At 36.0% G+C, this 20,500-nt stretch overlaps 1 protein-coding gene across 1 annotated transcript; it reads left to right on the top strand.

Moving 5' to 3' along the window:
- Window positions 1-7,301: 7,301 nt before the first annotated feature.
- On the top strand, window positions 7,302-19,660 carry LOC139686402 (protein Aster-B-like). The gene is made up of 8 exons (XM_071583596.1): window positions 7,302-7,475; window positions 8,472-8,598; window positions 8,957-9,115; window positions 12,210-12,331; window positions 15,603-15,885; window positions 18,298-18,537; window positions 18,761-18,816; window positions 19,646-19,660. Exons 1-8 carry the CDS (start codon window positions 7,302-7,304, stop codon window positions 19,658-19,660), a joined length of 1,176 nt encoding a protein of 391 aa, XP_071439697.1.
- Window positions 19,661-20,500: the final 840 nt, after the last annotated feature.

Genomic DNA, 20,500 nt, shown 5'->3' with positions numbered 1-20,500 from the left:
AACTTGCAAGGAGACTAGAGCAGCAACATTTTTAACTTTCTGAAAAGTAAAATTAAAACAACAACTTTCCATTGAGAAAATCAAAATAAACAATGTTTTCCCAGCTAAATATTTGAAATCGGCCAGTATATTCTTCACAAACTCAAGCTGAATTTAGCCCTTGACGTGGTATTGACAGTTTGTGATTAGTCCTCTTAAAACTACGATTTGAATTTCATCCAACAGAAAAGTCATTTAAATGAACTTTAAAACAAATGGGTAAATACGAAAGACATTCGGATAAAAATATTACAGTCGCAAATGCCTTTATCTAAAAATCAAATTTTAACTGTTGCAAAATCAACACTTTTTTTAAGAGGAATGAGAGAAAAGAATTATTGATTTTTGCTTAAAATTAAGTACATCTAAAATACACTGCTCTTCCAGAGTTGCAACAGCACATCATTCCTTTTCTCAGACAAAAGATTTTATGCGGGAAACTAGATAAATACTTGCAGGTTTAAAAAATAATAGTATAAAGACAGCATGTGCTAAATCATTTTTTGGTGTAGTCAAATGTAGTCTATATTAAAACTAAACATCAAGAAAGTTGAAAAATGCAACAATTTCAGAGTGTAAAAATCATTCGCCTTGACTGGGACTCGAACCCAGATCCCTCAATATCCGGTCGAGTGCTTTAGCCACTTAAGCTACCGAGGCGTCCTCTTAAACTCTGAAATTTTGGGGCTTTTAAAGGAACTAGATGTTATGACGAAATACCGTACATACAATGTCACATGCATTTGTAGTCGTGCGCGAGGCGCCACTGTCCACGAGGTTAAAGCCAACTTTAAACACGTATGGTGTTTTCCCTTTGACAAATTCCAAAGAAACTGCGGGAGATGCCGCAACAGTAACTTTAACGGAGTCATCCGCTAATGTGCATTTCAATGCAACAATTTCAGAGCGTAAAAATCATTCGCCTTGACTGGGACTCGAACCCAGATCCCTCAATATCCGGTCGTTTGCAACTCAAATTTGGCTTGAAATATGATTTAACACAGAATTATGCATGTCAAACAACAATCTGTGAATGTCATGAAAAACTTATTAATCATTCAATGATTATTACTTATTCTATTGCAGATAGAAGTTCTTCTGAAAAATTTAACAAAAAAGATACCTATGGAAACGAAGCATAGAGTAATGATTGCTTCATTACAGAAAACCGCACATTCTTCGTCAACAAATGGAAGTTAATTCAAAAAATAACTTTACATATATGTGTGTGTATATATATATTATATATAATGTTATAATTATTAAATGTGTTATGAAGGCAATAAAAAATAAATGCTACCCATGAACTGAAGTGCTGTGCCAAAAATACTAAAATACCCTTAGTACACAATCAAGATTAAAAATATTATTACATTTATATGATAATATTGTTCATTAAGAAAAGTGATACACAACATTAAGAAATTTCTTGAGAGATAATATTTTTAAACGAAACTTAAACATTGTTCATTGGAATTGCACAATCATTTTGCAATAAAATACAGACCTTTAAAGGCAATTCAAGACAGCTAAGCAATAACTATTTTGAATTCAAATATGTTTTAAAGAACCATGGGATATAAATGTTAAAATAAGTAAATGCATAAATTATTGCTTTCAATCTAATTTATATTCCACACCTGTAACTCAGAAATTATAACTTTGAACCATTATAATAAATGTTAATACATAGATCGTTTGAAAATTTTTGAATTAAGCAGATACATGACCTTAATATGATAATAATTTTTTGACATAAAAAGTAGTTAATTGTCATTATGCCGGTTACTTAACATTTCCATACGACATACATTCTCTCCTAATTTAACAATTTTCAAGAGGAACAGCCAAGCATCTTAATCGCCTGAGTGCCCAAGGGCTTTAGTTCTGTACTCATCATGGTTGATGAGTGAACTTTAGTGATTTTGGCCCCTATGATTCCTATGACATATTTGAAGTGAACCACCTGTATATAATGGGTACCTGGGATATTGTAAAGCAAAAACAACTGACTTCATTTGTTTAGCAGAAAACTAGAGACTTACTGCACTATAATCATTATCTATGCTGTCATTATATATATATTACACTAATTTCTTATGGTAGCTCAAACCATGAGTAAGACAGCAAAGAATTTAAATACATATTTATTAGTGGTGGGTTATTTCCACTTCTGTTAGACTCCATTGCATGTTCCCGCCTTAACTACACTTTCCAGGTCTAATAGTTCCTCCGAAAGGACGAGTATAAGGTTATCAACAGCTGCAATTTATGATACTGGCTCTGTCACCTTCTAAGAAATCATCACCAGAACATATGATATATATATATATATATATATATATATATATATATATATATATATATATATGTATATATATATATATATAATTAAGGAGAAGTTTCATACAATCAAAAACTTTGTTAATGATATTTTAAATGGGAAAACTCATTAGATGACTGTACAATTTGCATGGATATAAATGTCTTAAATAATAAATGCTTCATTAATTATGTCATGTAAAGTTTAGATTCCTAAATTATGTAACAATATTTTCATGCAACGCCAAGTACATGCATAGATGAGGAAGAGTTTCCAATTTTTTGAGATAAATAAGATGGACTTTTAAGGTACTATGCTTGCCAATGATTTTTCCTAGCATTGATTCAAATCATTAGAACCCAAGGGGAGAAGATGTGGTAACATCCCTCTTCTCTGTAAATTATTTAATAAAAATTGAACTCTCTTAGTTTCTGACAAACCAAGAAGAATTGTGGATCATTGATCTAAAAAAACATATTTAAATTTTTGAAATCAATGAAACCTAGGCATAGTAAATTCTTCCTCATTAAGTATAAAAGGCAAATGCTTATCCTGGGTAGTTCAAATTTCAGTTAACCCACACTACAAAGTCTTTAAATGTAAAATGTTAGCATTACACCAATTTTTTATGGCCGTTAAAATTTCATTTTTTTCATCATAATTTCAAGCAAGACATTAGCCACAATGACAATTAGGACACTGTCAATGACCTTGTGACATTGTACCTGGAAAACTATCAGAGGCATAAACATTCATCAAACATCGCACATCTAAAAAATGTGAAAAGGCATGTCCTCAAGTTTCCTACACTGCAGGCAAGTAATTTCACTGCCACTAATTGGCACAGCAGTTAAATTTATATTGGGAGAAAACAATTTTCCTACTTAATGAAGAATACAATGTATCTGTTCACTGTCCTTTATTCACATACAACTAGTTTGAACGCTCAAGCATCATCATCAGGTACAAATTAATCAAGTCGCAGTCCATTTATATACCATTCATGAGGGAGTGGCGGGGTGGATGAGAGAGGGGGGAGAAGGAGGGGAAAGAAAGTGGGGTTGCGATTGGCGGTGATTTCCTTTCCTGACGCCTTACCTTTCCTGATGCTTAACACCCCTCTCCCCCCTCCCCATCAACGCCAATCACAACCCCACTTTCTTTCCCCTCCTTCTCCCCCCTCTCTCACCCACCCCTCCACTCCCTCATGAATGGTATATAAATGGACTGCAACTTGATTAATTTGTACCTGATGATGACACTTGAGCATTAAAAACTAGTTGTACGTGAATAAGCACAGTGGAAATATACATTGTATTCATCACTTAATAAACATGAATTTCCACAAAATTGAGCCAGGAACGATTGAACAATTTTCCTTTCCATTTGAATTAAAATCTTTGGAAAAAAGATATCCAGTCCAACATAAAATTGTCCTCATCAAGTGTTGGGTCTGTTGACCTTATTAGGGGGTGATTGAGTTTGCACTTGGAAAATTTCATATTGAATAGCAGCCATCAATCCCAATTAAGTGTGCCCGTGAAGTAACACTTATATACCTACATATTTTTTGATGAAAAAATTGACAATCAGAATACTGAGTAGATGACACTTTGTGTATACAACTGTCTTTTGTGCATCTTCTTTCAGAAGCCACCTATCCAATCCCAAATTAATGGTGTGCATTTTATGAGAAGTTTTTATGCATGAAGCAATATGTATATTCATCACCCACCAGGTAAACAAAATTTTATTTCTACAATTGACTTAATTGAAACAATTTACAGAGGTTGCCTTCTCTGATTCCAAATTTAGATGCAGTTTTGTGAGATAAGATTTGTTTGGCATTCCAGTCAATTGAGACTCTTTTTATCAACAATACAGCGATTTATGAAATCACTGTGATACCTATTGGATCAATGTAAGTAAAATAAAAGGTTATCAATTTTCGAGAAAGAGGACAGCTTAAAATATTAAAACAGGAGAGCAAAAACTATAGTAGATGGAACAATTTACATATCTAGGAAAAGTCTTGGACAAAGATGGTCGCTGCAATAGGGATAAAAGAAGTAGAATCCTATTGAGCAATAAAGCTTTCACAAGGAGGAAATTGACAACAGGGAGGTTAAGAAAAATCATGTGGAAACTTTAGCATGGAGCATAGTTTTGTACATCTATGAAACATGGTCATTGAAGCAATATGATATGCATGAATTGGAGGCTTTTGAAATGTGAGTGTGGAGAAGGATGGAAAAGATATAAATTGATGGACATAAAATCAAATGAAGAGTTATCAGGCATGGTGGGAAAGAGAAGAGAGGGTTGTTGGGAGAGATCCAAAGGAGGCTGAAAACGTGGATGTAGAGAATTTTGAATAGCGATGGAATGTGGAAGGCAGTGATAGAGGGTCGGATGTTAGACAATGCTGGATGGAATGAAGGAAATTGAATATATGCAGAGTTAAAGAACAGTTTGCTGTATTCAATTATATCCCTTTCCTGTACGGAAAGACCCACCTACCCCACCCCCCCTACTGTAAACCCACCAATCACCTTTCCTGATGCTTAATACCCCTTTCCTCTTTCCCATCTACGCCAATCACAACCCCACCTTTTCCCCCTCCTTTCCCTTCTCCTTCCCCCTCTCTCACCGAACCCTATTAGTAGTATTTAGGGGAGGCGACCTACAGCTGAGGTCTTTGCGCCATAGGGGATGGACAGGAAAGGATGAAGGGTGGAGAGAAACCCGGCGTCGGCAATAGCCTACTCTTTACAAAAGGCGCCAAGGGGTCCGCAGCTTAACGTCCCATCTGACGGATGGCGTACTAACTCAAAGTGCCCTCCATAAAGCACCTCAAGTAGGGATCGAGATACCTCTGAAAATATTCAACACCGCCGGGATTTGAACCCGGGCCCTCTGGGTGGGAAACCAGTACATTAGCCCCTGCACCATCTTGTAAAAAGTTTAAGTTTAGTTCAAAAGCTTTTGAGTGGAGATTGCCCAAAAATCTGATTTTATAAGCTAATAAGATTGCTGATGAATGGATATAAACATTGTAATAGTAGTAACACTATCAGTCAGTTACTGAGCAGGTTAATGGTGGTTTTTATAATAGTGGTCACTAAACTGAGTTTTGACCTCAACTGGAGTTTAATTTTCAGTTCAATGAGACATTATTAAACTGGGCCTCGATGTGTTTTAATTAGTTACTTCAGGGCATAGCTGATGATCTGGTTGCTGTAAGTCGAATTGAAATAATTATCTTAGGAAAATGTCTTCAAAAATTTGTGAAATATTCAGCTTGGTGATCCTCGTGATAGTTGGCAGTATTTTGAAAAATCAGACAGCTAAAGGAATGCGTACCTGGAATTATGGATACACAAATGGATAACATGTGAGGATACTTAGTAGTCAGTTGGTGACATATTTAGATCGAATCTTTCAAATAAAGCAAGAATGGTTGTTATGCGAGATGCATAAGCTTTGCTCCCTAGTAATACCGCGTCGGGAGTATGGAGTCCATGTTCGTTTTTATGAATTTTAAATGTTATCCGTCAAAATTCCAGACGGTAGGCATGCATTGAAGCGTGCTCTATTTCTTAATTGAGAGTCATTGAGATAAAAGGTGATCCGACAAGTTTCAAATTAACGTATGGAAGAGAATTCATGATTATTAGTTCTGAAGAGTATGTAATCATTACATAATGTTACTTCAAAATATCGCGCATCTAGATACTCTATGAATTTGGCCAGCGACTTAGACACCCCTATTTAATTCAGCATTAGCACTTCGTAGGTAATACTTCATCATTTAAGGTCGTTCTATAATTGGTCTGTAGACTTGAGTCACAAGACTTGTAGCTGAAGTCTCACGAATGGTGCGAATGCAGAAAACGACCGTTGGCCGACGCTGGAGGGCTTGGGCAGATCCGATCTTTAACCTCAAACTATCATCGTCTGACATGCTTTAAGAATCAAGACTTCATTCCGCAGCTGTGGGATATCGCAAGCCTTTGGGCCAAGGACTTGGGATTGACTCCGCAGGTGTTACAGATGTGGCAACTCCTCTTAAGCGATTTGAGAAGACTAATAGATGGGAGAACATTACAGGATTAATAGGAATAGATTAGGCATGTTGAAAAGAATGGAGTGATCGAAGATTTAGTCGTAGTGTGGGGTGCCAGGTTGTCTTTTGTTAGGAAAATCGAATAATTGAATTGAGTTATCCAAATAACGCCACCAGCGAAATGTTGCTTATCATGAGATAATGAACAAAGAAAGAAAAAACTTGCTTTATATTGCTGTTTTGAAGGTCACTTTGACGAAGTTTTATTCTCGTTTTGAAATGATGAGCACATCGGAGTCTCCAGAAGACATTGCAACTTTGTTCAAATGCGACCTCGCGATTTCTCCACTATTATTACTTTATCGATTGTCATTTAAATCCATGTACCGGGCGCAGTATTTCCTCATGAATTTGAAACGGACAAAAAATAAGGTTCACGTCTAATACGAGTAATCACTTAGTTATCCCGATCGCCTTCCGTCTCCACTTCTGTCGGCCCTCTGTGCCGCTACCGTAGCGACTAATATATCTACTTGCACTATAAAAATTACTTCCTGCGCTGGAGAGCGATAAGAAGAGAATCTTATCTTCTTTCAAATGCTTACTCTTCCCAAAAACACAGCTATCTTGCTTTTTCTAAATAGTATTATCGACAGGTTAGGGGAGAATATCGCACGAGTTTTTGCGCGGGCATAAAAGAGATCAGAGATCATGATTATGGGACATTAAGTTAACTTCCTTCACTTTAAAATCGGATTCATCCGGTGAGCCTTAAGAGACACAATTATTATTTATATCATACAAATTTTCATACAAATCATTGGTGTAATATTACAACGAACGCATTGAATTCGGTTAGATCAGTCATTGAAAATGGATACACAAGAACATGGGATGGCATACGCAGTGGGTAGAGAGGAGAGAAATGAAGAAGTAAAGGACATAATAGATGACACCCAAGATAACAGTGCTAACGAAGGAAATGTATTGGACCATGCACATAAGAGATCATCACATAGTGTCAAACAAGAGACATTTAAGGAAGATGTGAGTATAACTGACCTTGACTTTAGTTTGACATTCAACTACAATATAAATTTCTGCTGCTATTAAGTTCACAGCCACTATACACTATACTATATAAATTTCCATTCTACCATTAATTGTAGCATAGGTAATAGTAATTTTGTCCAAAACTAATTTCTTGTCTGGGCCATAGAAAATACTAAATGGTAAAAACGATTCCAGAGGTATATTTAGTCAAAAACTAATGGGGAGAAAAACAATGAATAACATACAGCCATAATTAGATGGGTGGTACAAAGGTTTATTATCAGTTCAAGTGCTAATATAATAGTATAATATCAAGAATTACAGAAGGCTCCTTTACATGATGAAATGGCCACCTCCTTATCCCAAAACATACCACCAGAGGAATATTTCTGTCTTGGGGGTAGCTCCTTCATCAGTAGAAGAAAAAAAATACCATATAAATATGGGAGAATAGTGGATAGAAACCTGACATTGGCATTAGTCTACTTTCAATAAAAGGCACCAATCGGTCAACTATTTAATGTACCCTTTAACAGTTATTGGTGCGCTGTACTTGAAATGCTTTCTACATGGCACTCAGGAATTGGCCCCCTCTGGGATTCAGCCCTGGGGTGGGAAGCTAGTGCCCAAGCTACCACACCCACCAGATTCCCATGGGCACGCAGATATTTAAATGATAGGTAGGCATAAATTATTTTTCATTAAGTATACTGCGGCAGATAGCACCAAAATGCCACATTTGCCCCCATAACCACAGGGTTTCATGGAGGCCCAAGCATAGCCAAATCATAGCTTGCTACAGCTACGCACTATAAAGTATGAATTTCATATCCATTGCATTAACTGAGGAATTGCCCCTCAGTAACCATGTCAGCAAGTCTTGTTAGTTTGTCAATTCCCAACATCAGGATAAATACATTTCTATTCTTACCCAGGAGGCACTTCTCTTCGATTGGCATTAAAATGATTAAAAACATCATATCTTTGTAGGGTATTCATAATCTAAAAGGAAGTTGCAACCATATTCCACCATACATATCAACTTCAAGGGAGGATTTATCAAAAGAAGAAGACAGTAAGGCCTCAGAATCGGAATCAGATCCAGTGATAAAAACTGGTGAGTATCACAACTTTTCCTGAAATTCGTGACTTTAAATGAATGTCTAATCTAATTACTGTTAAATTTGGTATTGCTGAACTTAAAAATTAATACTTAAGTTCAATTGTTTAACTAGTTTCATATTTTAGCATCATGCTCAATCATAATTAGTAAAAAACCTTGAAAAATGAAATACATATATGATTGTCTATAACTAATATTATCTTACATCAATTTAATAGTATACTTAACAAAGGATTTGAATACGGAAAACTGAATTCCCTGACTCTGGAAATGCCAAAGATAAAATTTTAATATGAATATTGTGAATGTTTTCAGCCTGCATTTAAACTAATCAAGCTTCTTTGTCCAACAGTTTCTAAAAGTTATGCAAAACAATGCATATGTACCTCACAACATGATGGGCGCCAGGTGGTGAATTTAGATCTTAACATGCACATAGATCAGCTTTTCTCAATGGTGTTCACTCAATCCAGCTTTTACCTTGACTTTCATTCTGAGAGAAAAACAACAGGTAAGAGGTTATTCTTTTCCATAACTTTAGTCCATTAGACATAAAATAGGTTTATGACCACATTGCAACTGAATTACATGGCACAACAGTCAACATAAATAAATTTTTATTATTATTAAGGAATCTACCAGTTAGGGTAGGTTTTCGGATGGTCACAGCTCCTACATAAATATTTTGTGGCTTCTAGCAAAACATCTACATTAGGTCCCTCTTCATCTCTGAGTACCTTCTTCCTCCCTTCATCCCGTCCAACATCCCTATCCTGTTCCTTCCCTTTCCTCGTTTGCCCAACATTCTCCCCTCTATCAGTCTTCAACATCCCACTGCCGGTCAATACCCCCTTCATCCACTTTTCTTGCCTCCATAGGATTTCTCTCAACAAACCCCTCTCTTCGCCCACCATACCATGTACTTCCTCATTTGTTTTCTTCTCTGTCCATTTCACCTTCTCCATTCTTCTCCACACCCACATTTCAAAAGCTTCCAGTCTACGTCTATCCTCCTGCTTCAATGACCACGTTTCCGCCCCATACATAGCTACGCTCCATATCAAAGTTATTACGAGTCTTTTCTTAACATCCTTACTCAACGTCCCCGTCATCGACTCCCTCCTCCTTGTGAAAGCCTCTTTGCCAAGCGCAATTCTTCTCCTTACGTCCCTACTACTTTGACCGTGTTGGTCCAAAATACTTCCGAGATATGTAAACTGTTCTACCTGCTCTAGTTTTCGCCCTCCTATTTTAATGTTCAGTTTAGCCTTTTTCTTTCTAGAAAATTGCATCACCTTTGTTTTATTAATATTGATTCTCATCCCATACCTGTCGCACTGAATTTCCAATTTACTCAGCAATGCTTGCAACCCCTTGGCTGACTGACAAACTAAAGCTTGGTCATCAGCAAACCTAACTGATTTTACGAATTCCCTGCCCACTTTCATTCCTACTTCCAGTTCTTCCCATGCCTCTTTAATCATTTCCTCGACATATACGTTGAACAGCACCATTGATAATGGGCAACCCTGCCTTACACCTCTTCCTAACACTGCCCATCTGGACTCCCCATTCCCCACTCGCACATGAGCAAGTCTGAGACATGTACAGGTTGTGGATTAGCCTCCTTTCTTTCCAATCTATTCCTATTTTCTGCACAATACTCATTAGTTTTTCCCAATTCACTCTATCAAATGCTTTTTTGAAATCTATGAAACAGGCAAATACGTCCTGGTTGTGTTCTATATTCCTCTCGATTAATAATCTCATTACTACAATGGCATCACGCATACCTCTCCCCTTCCAAAACCCAAACTGATCATCCCCCAAGTAATCATTTGCCTTACTCTCTATCCTATTGTTTATGATCCTGAGAACAACTTTAGCTGTGTGGGATATGAAACTTATAGTCATGTAGTCCTCACATGATGTTGCCTTTATCTTTTTTGGAATAGGAACTAAAACTGATCTCACAAAGACTCCGGCAAGATTCCTTTCTCATAAATACTACGGATCAACCCATATAGGGTCTTCCTCCCACATTTTTCTAGACATTTCAATAGTTCCGCGGAAATGTTATCTACCCCCGCGGCCTTATTTAGTTTCATCTCCCTCAATATCCTTTCTATCTCATTGTTGATTATGCCTGGACCTAAGCTATCTTCTTCTATGCTGTATTCTATTTCAATGTCTAACTTTGTTGGTCAAAGTTCTTTACTATACAGTTCTTCTATATACTCCTTCCATCTCTCTTGGATCTTTCCTGTGTCAGCTATTACCTTACCTGCCTTATCTCTACCTGTTAGCATAGATCTCATTTTCTTACTTCCCGATAACGATTTAACTTTGCTGTACAGCGCACCGATTTCACCCTTCCTCTGCAAACTTTCCATATCCTCGCACTGCGTCTTCCACCATGCTCCTTTTGCTTTATTTGTTGCCCGCCTCAATTTATTTTATAACTCTTTGTACCTAATTTTGCCTATCTCTGTATTTACATTCTTCCATTTTATCCACTCATCCATCTTTGTAATCATCTCATCTGTGATCCATGGTTTCCTAGTTCTTTAAGTGTTAACGGTTCCAATAGTATCTTTTGCGGCTTTTGATAACCCTTTCTTGATACTTTCCCATTTTTCTTCTATAGTACTTAGCTCTTTACCATCCTCCAAGATTTAATCTAACGCCTGTTTGTACTCTTTCCTTTTCAAACCATTTAATCCTTCTACATTCCCTTTTCTAACCCACCACCCCTGCCTTATCTTTTTGAAACGGACGCTACATTTCATAACAATTAAATTTTGGCCAAATAGAAGATTGTAAATTAAAATGTTTTAAATTGCGCGAGAGTACAGAAGTGGAATGTAGAAAAAACTAGAGAGGTTCAGAAGCTTTTTGCCTTGCTACCCACATCAAAGCCCAAGGCTCAGTTCCTAGTGTTGGTTTAAGTTTCAGTATTTTTTGCTCCCTACCTGGCTGCTAAAATATCAAGTAATTACCATTAGAGAGAGAGATATCAATACATTATGAATTCCACCATCAGGGAAATAATATGTACTAAGGGAGTGGACATAGGGGTCAAGTACAATGGACCACATTTCACAGTTCCGAGTCAATTGAGAAGTCCTCTTCAAATAGTCTTACATAGTATGTATAGTACAAATCATTTTAGGTACTATGCCCATTCCATGGCATGTAGATGAAATAAGTTCTGAATATTTTTTTTGCTATCAGGATGTACTGTATGAGCAAATTTTAAGCATTGTAAATTTACTTGTGGCTTTGAAAAGCAGACTACTTCAATTTGAGCTCACATTGGCATGACCCAATTAAAAAATTGACAATGGATCCAGAATTTTACATTCAATCTGACACTAGCCACTAAACCAATCTGATCTGATAGCGTAAATCATATTCCAATGGATAAAAATGACAGGGTCAAACATGGAAACAAAATTAGACCAGTATTGATGGTGGGTACCTTTCTATTGACAGGCTTAAATTCTTTCCTAAAAATAATTATCACCATTTTTCCTTGATTCATAAACAAGAAATCTTATTTTGGTTAATAATATCACAAAGTGTATTGCATCAAAAATTCACAGATATTGTGCAAACACCTTGGGAAGATGATCCAGAAACTGGAGGGAAAAAGAAGAAAGTTGAACTAACAATCTATCTGAACAAAGCTATTGGACCAAAGACATCTAGAGTAACTGAAAATTTAGTAAGTAATCATATTTTATGAATATTTTCAGTGTTTAACAATTGGATGAAACTACCTAATGAAACCAAAAGCTATCACAAAATAGAGAGTTGGGGTGTTGGACACTTCAATGTTATTCTAGGGCGCTATAGATATTCCATGGCCTTGTCTGTCAAGGGAGCAATCCTTTAAAGTATTAAATTAAGAACACAGTTTATACAGTCCATTGTTTTCCAGGATGCAAACATTTTTAATTATCAAAATAAAGACAAGTTCTTATATCATAAGTGAGTTTTCAGTCGAATTGATATATTAACAGGACTTCTGTCTTTCAATATGCCCAGAAGCATGGATTGACATTTATTAAATTTCACAATGTTGACTTGAAATATCAGTTTTTTCTGAATACCATTTTAGTTCACTAAAACTAGCATTTTCTGAAAAGGGTTTGACAGAAATATTTAATATAAAAAGTAATCATTATTCAGGTGTGATAGAAAGGAATAAAACTCTGAATGACCTATATCTAAAATTTAACCTTAATCACAATCTTTGTGAACAACATCATAATCACCTGAAAGTTTTAGACGGACTGTACTTGATTTTATGATAGCTTCAGCTGAAAAGTGCATATGCCACTCCAGTAATATAATAATGCTGGCCAGGTTATTTGGGTAGATAATACACTTGCCACTAGCCCAAAGTTTGTAGATTGGAGTTCTATTTCAGGTATGGGTATTTGATTTACTCTTGTCACTCAGCCCCTAGAACTCTTAATGACAAGCCCAAGACTCACCAAGTTTTAAAGGGGTGAGACTACCAGTAATATCTGGATAACTGAAAAATGTTTACTTATGATGTGATTAGAACCAACAGAAAAAATTATTCCATCACATACAGGGTTCGTCCGGAAAATAAGTGTACTGATTTTTTCCCACCGCTCCAGGCGCGCCCAGCACCGCTCTGACGGGCTGCGAATGGAGGGGGGTATGTTGGCAAGCGACGCTGAAAAAGGCAGTCAGCTCTGAGCTGTGGTGTAGTGAGGAGCTCTGTTAACGCGAACCTCCACGCTCGACCCACGTCACGGAACGCGATGCCGAAGTTTTTGGAGCAGCGTTATTCCATCAAATTTGCGATAAAGCTTGGGAAATCGTCTACCAAAACTGTCGGTATGATTAACCAGGCTTACGGGGAGTCAGCCATGTCCAGAAACATGATCTTTCGGTGGCACAAGATGTTCGTGGAGGGCAGAGAAGAGGTTGACGATGAGTCTTCGAGAGGTTCCCGATGATGCCTTGGCGGGAGTGTTCCAGGAATGGGAACGCCGCTGGAACATGTGTATCGACTCACAAGGGTCCTATTTTGAGGAATATTAGCTTAAGATATGTAAAAGTGTAATAAATTTTTTTTCCTGAGCTCAGTACACTTATTTTCAGGACGAACCCTGTACATCATCTCCAAATTTTATCTTTGAAGACAAAACCACATATCATTCATGAGAAGTAATTGGCCTTACCAACCTATCTCAAATACACTCATTCCATTCTTGCCCCAAAATATGAAAACAAAATTAATTTTAACCTACAACAAAAGCCCATTCACCTCTGATGTGTAATTAAAAAAATGCCTTCCATCTATCATCAATTAGTATGTATCCTAAAAATTTTCCAACTACTATATCACACTCAATATGGTATCAGAAAGTATGATCTACAGTTAATTTATGAATTTACTCAATCACTTGATCACAACCAAACAATAGTGGGTATTTTCTATTACTTAAAAAAATATTAGTCATTCTCAATCATAAAATAGTTTAAAATACATGTTTAAAACAGGTGTGAAGGGAATCTAAGTTGGGTGAAGCCATTTTTGAATAAAAATACAACATGCAGTTTGCTTCTAATAACAATAATAATAATGAATAGGCGAAAATAGGTTTATTGATTCAAAAGCGACAGCAAGACAAAAGTATTAACACATAATCTGTCGCTGTATGGTTACCTATGGGTACCTACAAACCAACAATCAACAAACTCCCAAAGTTCCAGGGCATATTTTTATTTCCTAGGTTGTTTCACATCCTTTACCAATTTATGTTTCAGCAAATATTATCCATGTGGCAATAGTTATTGACTGCAATTATAGAAATGAAAATAATATGTATTTGGTTATCTCATTGTGATGCTGAATTTAATGCAATATACTGGTGTATGCTGCAATCGCACAAGAAGAATAGACTTAATTCTATTCATGTGCATACATAATGAAAATCTCTTGCAATTGCAGATTATTGGTAGCTGAACCTCCCTCAAAAGAACATTCATTACCTGGATAATTTAACTTATACCATACATACAATAGTGGTATATGTACCTACAAATTCACTAAAATGGTAAATTTGAAAATGATTTCAAATAGTGGAGAGGGCAATATCATTTCAGTTGAATTAAAAATGTACCATTTTTATTGATCAATAAATTGAGACCAAATCAATCATAAACACAATAAAAATCACTCTTTGACAATTAAACCACCAAGGAATAAAATGGAACATTTTGCAACAAAAATCAAAAATATACAAGTATGAGAGTAAAAACATATAAAATAATATTTGATTGAAGGTTCTCCGAGAGATTCCAGTTTTTCATACATATATTTTAGAAAATTCCGACTTGATATTTCATTCTAATCAAAAATATTACCAGTAGCTGACTGAATCTTTTCAATATTTTTCTGCCTTGTAAGTGTTTAGCAGAGATGGCCATTGACCACACTTAAAAATATTTTTAACATCAAATGGTGCATTATTACCCACAGGTGATCAGGTGTCTATTACAGATCAGCAATGACAACCATCTTCCCTAATTTTATTTCATACAATGCTGTTCTGCCATATCAAACAAAATATAATTGAATCAATCGGTAACCCTCCCTTGGTCCAGGGGCATAATCTTGTTTTAATGTCTACTAGCTCACATATATAGCTAGGTTAGTGGGGAGCAACATATTATTGGCATCATCCTATTATTTGAGGTCTTTTAAAAACGTTATTAGTAGAGCAAATTTACTTGTCCAATAGTTATTTTTTAAGGCCAACTTTTAAAACACATGCTGGTTTAGAAAATCTGCTTTACCAAAAAATACATCAATTTTACAGTACTCATATTAACTGTGTTGAAAGAAAAGGGGTGTTACTTGACTTAGGACTTCCCACACTGCAGAGTCTTGTGTCCCCTGATTACAACCTTTACAACACACTAGACTCTTCACCCTTCATTCAACATTACAGATTATGCTTCCCTGCAGCAAACCAGGACAACTATATTCAATGGACATGTGTGCATACAACTCTGGATTTCGCTATGCTGAAGCGTTTCATTGTTTTACCCATTTCTGTCTTCGAGACACAACCCAAGAACCTGGGTTAAAAGAGAACAACATGAATGCAGAAAATATAAACTCACATCCCAACAGAGATTCAGAGATATCTGGTGCTTCGCTGATGTTTACCTGCAATTTTTCTGTCTTCTCAAAACTTGTGTACACCAAATCATTGTGGGCCCCAGTAAAAGGTAAGTAAACAGCTGTTCGTCATTAAACTGTTTTGATAGTCAAGTGACCCCAGGTATCCTATCGGAATCTAAGAAACCATCAGGGGAATTAACAAGATAATGAATCCCAGAAGTTGTAGGTCTCAGTCAAATCCAACATGGTATGCACTTGTATTCTATGTGCCTGAGGTCTGTTGGGTAGGTGGTATAGAGGAAAGGAATGGACCCAGTGACTGAGATCTAAGAATAGATTACTACTAGATAGGATATTGTGGAGTTTAATGTTGTATGATGCTGGGATTTGAAATGCAGCAGAGCTCAGTCACTGGGTCCATTGAAAATCTTGTTTGACAATTATATAAATACTAATAACAATAATATTAACATTGATCAATCCAAAATTGTTTTATTCAAGACCCATAGAATGGCTCACAAACCTATCTTTTTAATTACAACTCTATTTTTATTACTCTGAGTATCAAATAAGTTTTTAAACAAGGCAATGGCATTCTATTGTTTCAGGCTTCACTTCGTGGAAGTATTTAATATCCATTCTAAAAAGAAAGTCTCGTACTTTTCCACAGATTTTATTATATGGTACAACGCGTTTCACCGACTTGCAGCATCATCAGGTACAAATTTGCAAAACAGACAGAGCAAGCATATATACCCTCAGGACAGAGTGGGGGCGGGGAGGGTTGGAAGGATTTGAGAGGGGTGGGGGCTCGCAGGTGCATTGATGGATTGTTTCGACCATTTCCAGGCTAGTTTTTCTGAGAGGAGTGGGAAGGGGTATGGGAACAATTGCTCATTACAAAGTGTCGTGTTGGGGTTTACCAAGTGCCTTCTTATCTCTAATTGCTCGAGAGCGTCCATTTTTAATCCTTTTGGGAGTGTGTGTAATATCTCTGGGACAAAGTCACTGCTGTGGTCGAATTCTAGTAAATGCTTGGCGAAGAGAGAGTTGTTATTCTGATTTTTGTGACACCTAGCATGTTCCTTGACTCGTAACTTGATATTCCTGCCGGTCTGACCGACATAAACGCTGTTGCAATCCTCGCATTTCAGTTTATAAATGCCAGATTTGATAAGGCTATCCTGGGTGTCTTTTCCATTGGCTAGAAGTTTGGAGAGGGTTATGGGTGGGTAGAAGGCTGCTTTGAGTGAGGTGGGTAGGCAGTTGGAAATCCTATAAGAGAGATCTCCCAGAAATGGGATCGAGCACCACTTAAAATCTTTAGATACTGCGGGCTGTGATACGAAAATGCATTTTATGGCCATTGCTTTTTGTTTTTTCCGTAGTAATGTGTCAACTAGTTTGGGGTTGAAACCATTGTTGGTAGCTATATTAGTGAATATCACTTTAAAAATTATTAGTTTGCAAAAATATTGGTAAAACAAACTGTTTAGTAAACATAAGAACAATATTTGGGTTCCATGCATGGCTATGTCACATTAAATATTGCATTGGGTCCATTGCAAAAGAATGAGGTGCAGAAAATAGTTTTCAAATAGACTAACTCTAATCAGAGCTCAAATTTTCAGCTTCAATGCACCTTCAAATATTGTTTACATGTACCAATAATTAATCATTAGTTCCTGTAGGTTGAACTTTTATGGAGTGGGTGGGGATGGAGATGAACCAAGATTCCTCATTCATGATTGTCTTCAGCTCATTTTACAGATATGTCATTTTTTTAAGTGTATATTTAAGAGGGGTTCAAATTTATTAAAATAAATCATACCTGAAATTTGGGAACACAGAAATCTAGAAGAAATGGGAGACTTTAGGAGGGAATCAGACCATATTGTTCCAACCGCTGGTACCAATGAAAGCAGGATTTAAGGAAATTGTAGCCTACCTGTCTGCAGTGATTATGTAAATACATTAAAGCTACTTTCCCCCTTACATGCTTGAATTATTAAAGCAACATATAGCAAGCATTTGAAAGGAATAGAACCACAATGCTTATGCACATCAATATATTTTTTATTACCATGTTTCCTAAAAGATTACCATCAAACAGTGATGACTACATGAAGTTCTCCTTGTGCACGTCCATCCTGGATGGGTAGGACACCAACCCCTGTGCTTTTCTCAAAGTTTTGTTAGTAAAACTATGGTCGCAAAATATACTTTAATGTGGAATCACAATGTGTAATCCTTTCCCACTTGTACATATAAAAAATATTTTTACTGATAGCATATTTATAATCTTCAGATTTCATTTAGCTTTAGGGATATGGAAATTGATATGAAAACTCACTATTTAATAATGAAAATATTTAGAAATTGCTAGCCTTACTTTGGGAAAATTGTAAAAGAATGCCATAGGTTATACTTTCAACTTTAAATATGAAATATTAAAAAATATGTATAGCTATTTCATAAATTTCCGTTGTCTTTCAATCACAATTATTTTCTATTTTTAGCTCTAATAGATAAGAATTCATGGATTGGCATTGAAGAATTTTATGAGTCTCTCACTTCAAAGCTAAAGGAGGAATGTGACCATGCAAATATGAGGGCTTATATTACAACAGATGACACTGGTGGTCATAAACTTCATCGCAGGAGGAAGCATGCTATTGCAGGACCTGGAATTGCAGATGCAGTAGCACAGAATATTGATCACACAGTGAGGTCACGGAAAATATCAAAAGGAAGAAAGAGTAAGTCTTCCTCTTTATATCTAATTACTATGAATAACTTGTCACATAACAGCACAAAAAAATTAAACACAAAACTTAGAAGAGAGTACATGCATACCATTTAATGAGTACATTCATAATGAATTATGTTAAACTCTGTTAGCTGAATAAAGTGAAGTAGTTGGTTATACTGGGATCTCATATCTGTGATTAATGAAGGCTCTTCATGCTTTCTTCTTTTAAGCAATATCTATATTTACTCAACCTCAGGCTGTGTACAATCGCTATTACCTTCTGTTGGTACTGCAGGAATTCATTTAATCTAATATGACATAAGAATTCCTGGAGTAAAAACAAGCAAGAAGGCATTAGTGACAATCGATTAACTCCTGACAGGAGTATATATTTTGATATATTACTGTATCCTTCACCCATTCATAATCCTAGCTCATTTCCTAGGTGAACAGTACCTCTTGTTCTCATTCATAATATGTATTTAGTACCTTCAATCTTTTCCATCCCATAGAACACTTTTCAGTTCACTACTTCTCATAGTAGATACTTCGCATATCTTGCAACAATCTTTTTCTTATAAAGTCTTAAAGCTTTGGCTACTATTATTTTTAAATTTTATAAATACAATTCTATCAAACTTCCAACAAGTTCCAATATAAGCAACTAACAATTGCCGCAATTTCATATCATCATTATAATAGGTAATCAATCCTATAATTGGCTTTCCACAGCTCCCATCCCATTTATTCTTACTAGCTTCTAAATGTTTAGACCTTCTCTTGAACATCTTCTGCCACTAGTTATTCAATGAATCTCTTCTGGGGTCATCTTAGTTGTTCTAGTCACTAAATAGTCCGTTGATGATTGTCTAATCAGACTATTGTGATTCAAAATGTGTCCAACATGTTTAACCCTTCTTTTAAGTTTTAATTAAGATATGTTACTTCTCCAACTATGCTTAAAAGAGTACAATTTTCATTTCTCTTTAATCATTGGCATTTTTATGCACAATCACATTTCCCAACTCGTTCTTATTGGTATTATCTATCCTTCAATACTATGGCTGAAAAATAATTTATGCATGTGTTTAAATTAAGTATTTCCTTATTTCTAGGTGTATGATGCCTGATGTTTAGAGATCTTTTGTTCAATTTGAATAACTACTTTTAGAGCTATTATTTTCTTCTTGATTCTTCAAAACCTACTCAGGACCATAATCTTTACTTGTTTCTCTTCAGGGGTTAACTTCATTATCTTTTATTATACGAATCATCCTTAGCCCACCTTCCCTTTCTCTCTGCCAAATATTGTATTCAACTTGCGAGATGATATTTTTCTCCTTGGACTAAGCCCTTCCAAAGAATTTCCTTTGGCCTAATTGGATACCTTCTTGAAATAGACATTGGAGCTAACTGGTAAAAGTAACTCTCTGGCATCTACTACTTTCTTCTTGTAATGAGGTCCAGATTTAATCTCAGCCACCTAGTTGTTCTAGACAATGTGGATCATTGCGTTGTCATCCAAAGACTAAAAATATCCCTTTTGCAGTCTTCATAATAAGATTTGTCTGTAGTAAGTGTTCTTGAATTATAGCGTAAGGAGTGCATGTTTCATAAAGTATAAGTTTGAAGATTCTCATATTTATCTGCTCTCTTTATCTTATTATCTGATCCGCTTTATCTGCTCTGGAATGGCAACACAATGCACTTCTGGAGACCTACAGGGATTTTCCCAATTAAGTAAAAGGGACAAATGACTTTGTACTGATTAATTAAAGTCTTTTCTCAAGTTATTAAACGGTCGTGGAAGCAAAATTATTGATTTCATGGGTCTTCATTATGGTCATGTGCTAAATTGCTGCCTTGAAGTTCAACCTCGGAATGGTATCTAAATTTCTGAATCCATTGATTTATCTTTCCTCCCCGGATTTTGATAAGGCATCAACAGTGGAATAAAATAAGCAACAGTC

The sequence above is a fragment of the Hetaerina americana genome, unplaced genomic scaffold (genome assembly GCF_022747635.1).
Source record: "Hetaerina americana unplaced genomic scaffold, ioHetAmer1.1.p SCAF_14, whole genome shotgun sequence".
NCBI lineage: Eukaryota > Metazoa > Arthropoda > Insecta > Odonata > Calopterygidae > Hetaerina > Hetaerina americana.
Note: the sequence above shows the minus strand (reverse complement) of the source record. Positions and strands in the feature narration are given on the sequence as shown.

Bases quoted from the DNA above. Each gene is read 5' to 3' on its own strand.
- LOC139686402 (XM_071583596.1), top strand. From the start codon at position 7,302: ATGGATACACAAGAACATGGGATGGCATACGCAGTGGGTAGAGAGGAG. The intron at 8,599-8,956 runs GTGAGTATCACA...TTTGTCCAACAG, and splicing joins AGATCCAGTGATAAAAACTG to TTTCTAAAAGTTATGCAAAA. The intron at 9,116-12,209 runs GTAAGAGGTTAT...AAAAATTCACAG, and splicing joins TTCTGAGAGAAAAACAACAG to ATATTGTGCAAACACCTTGG.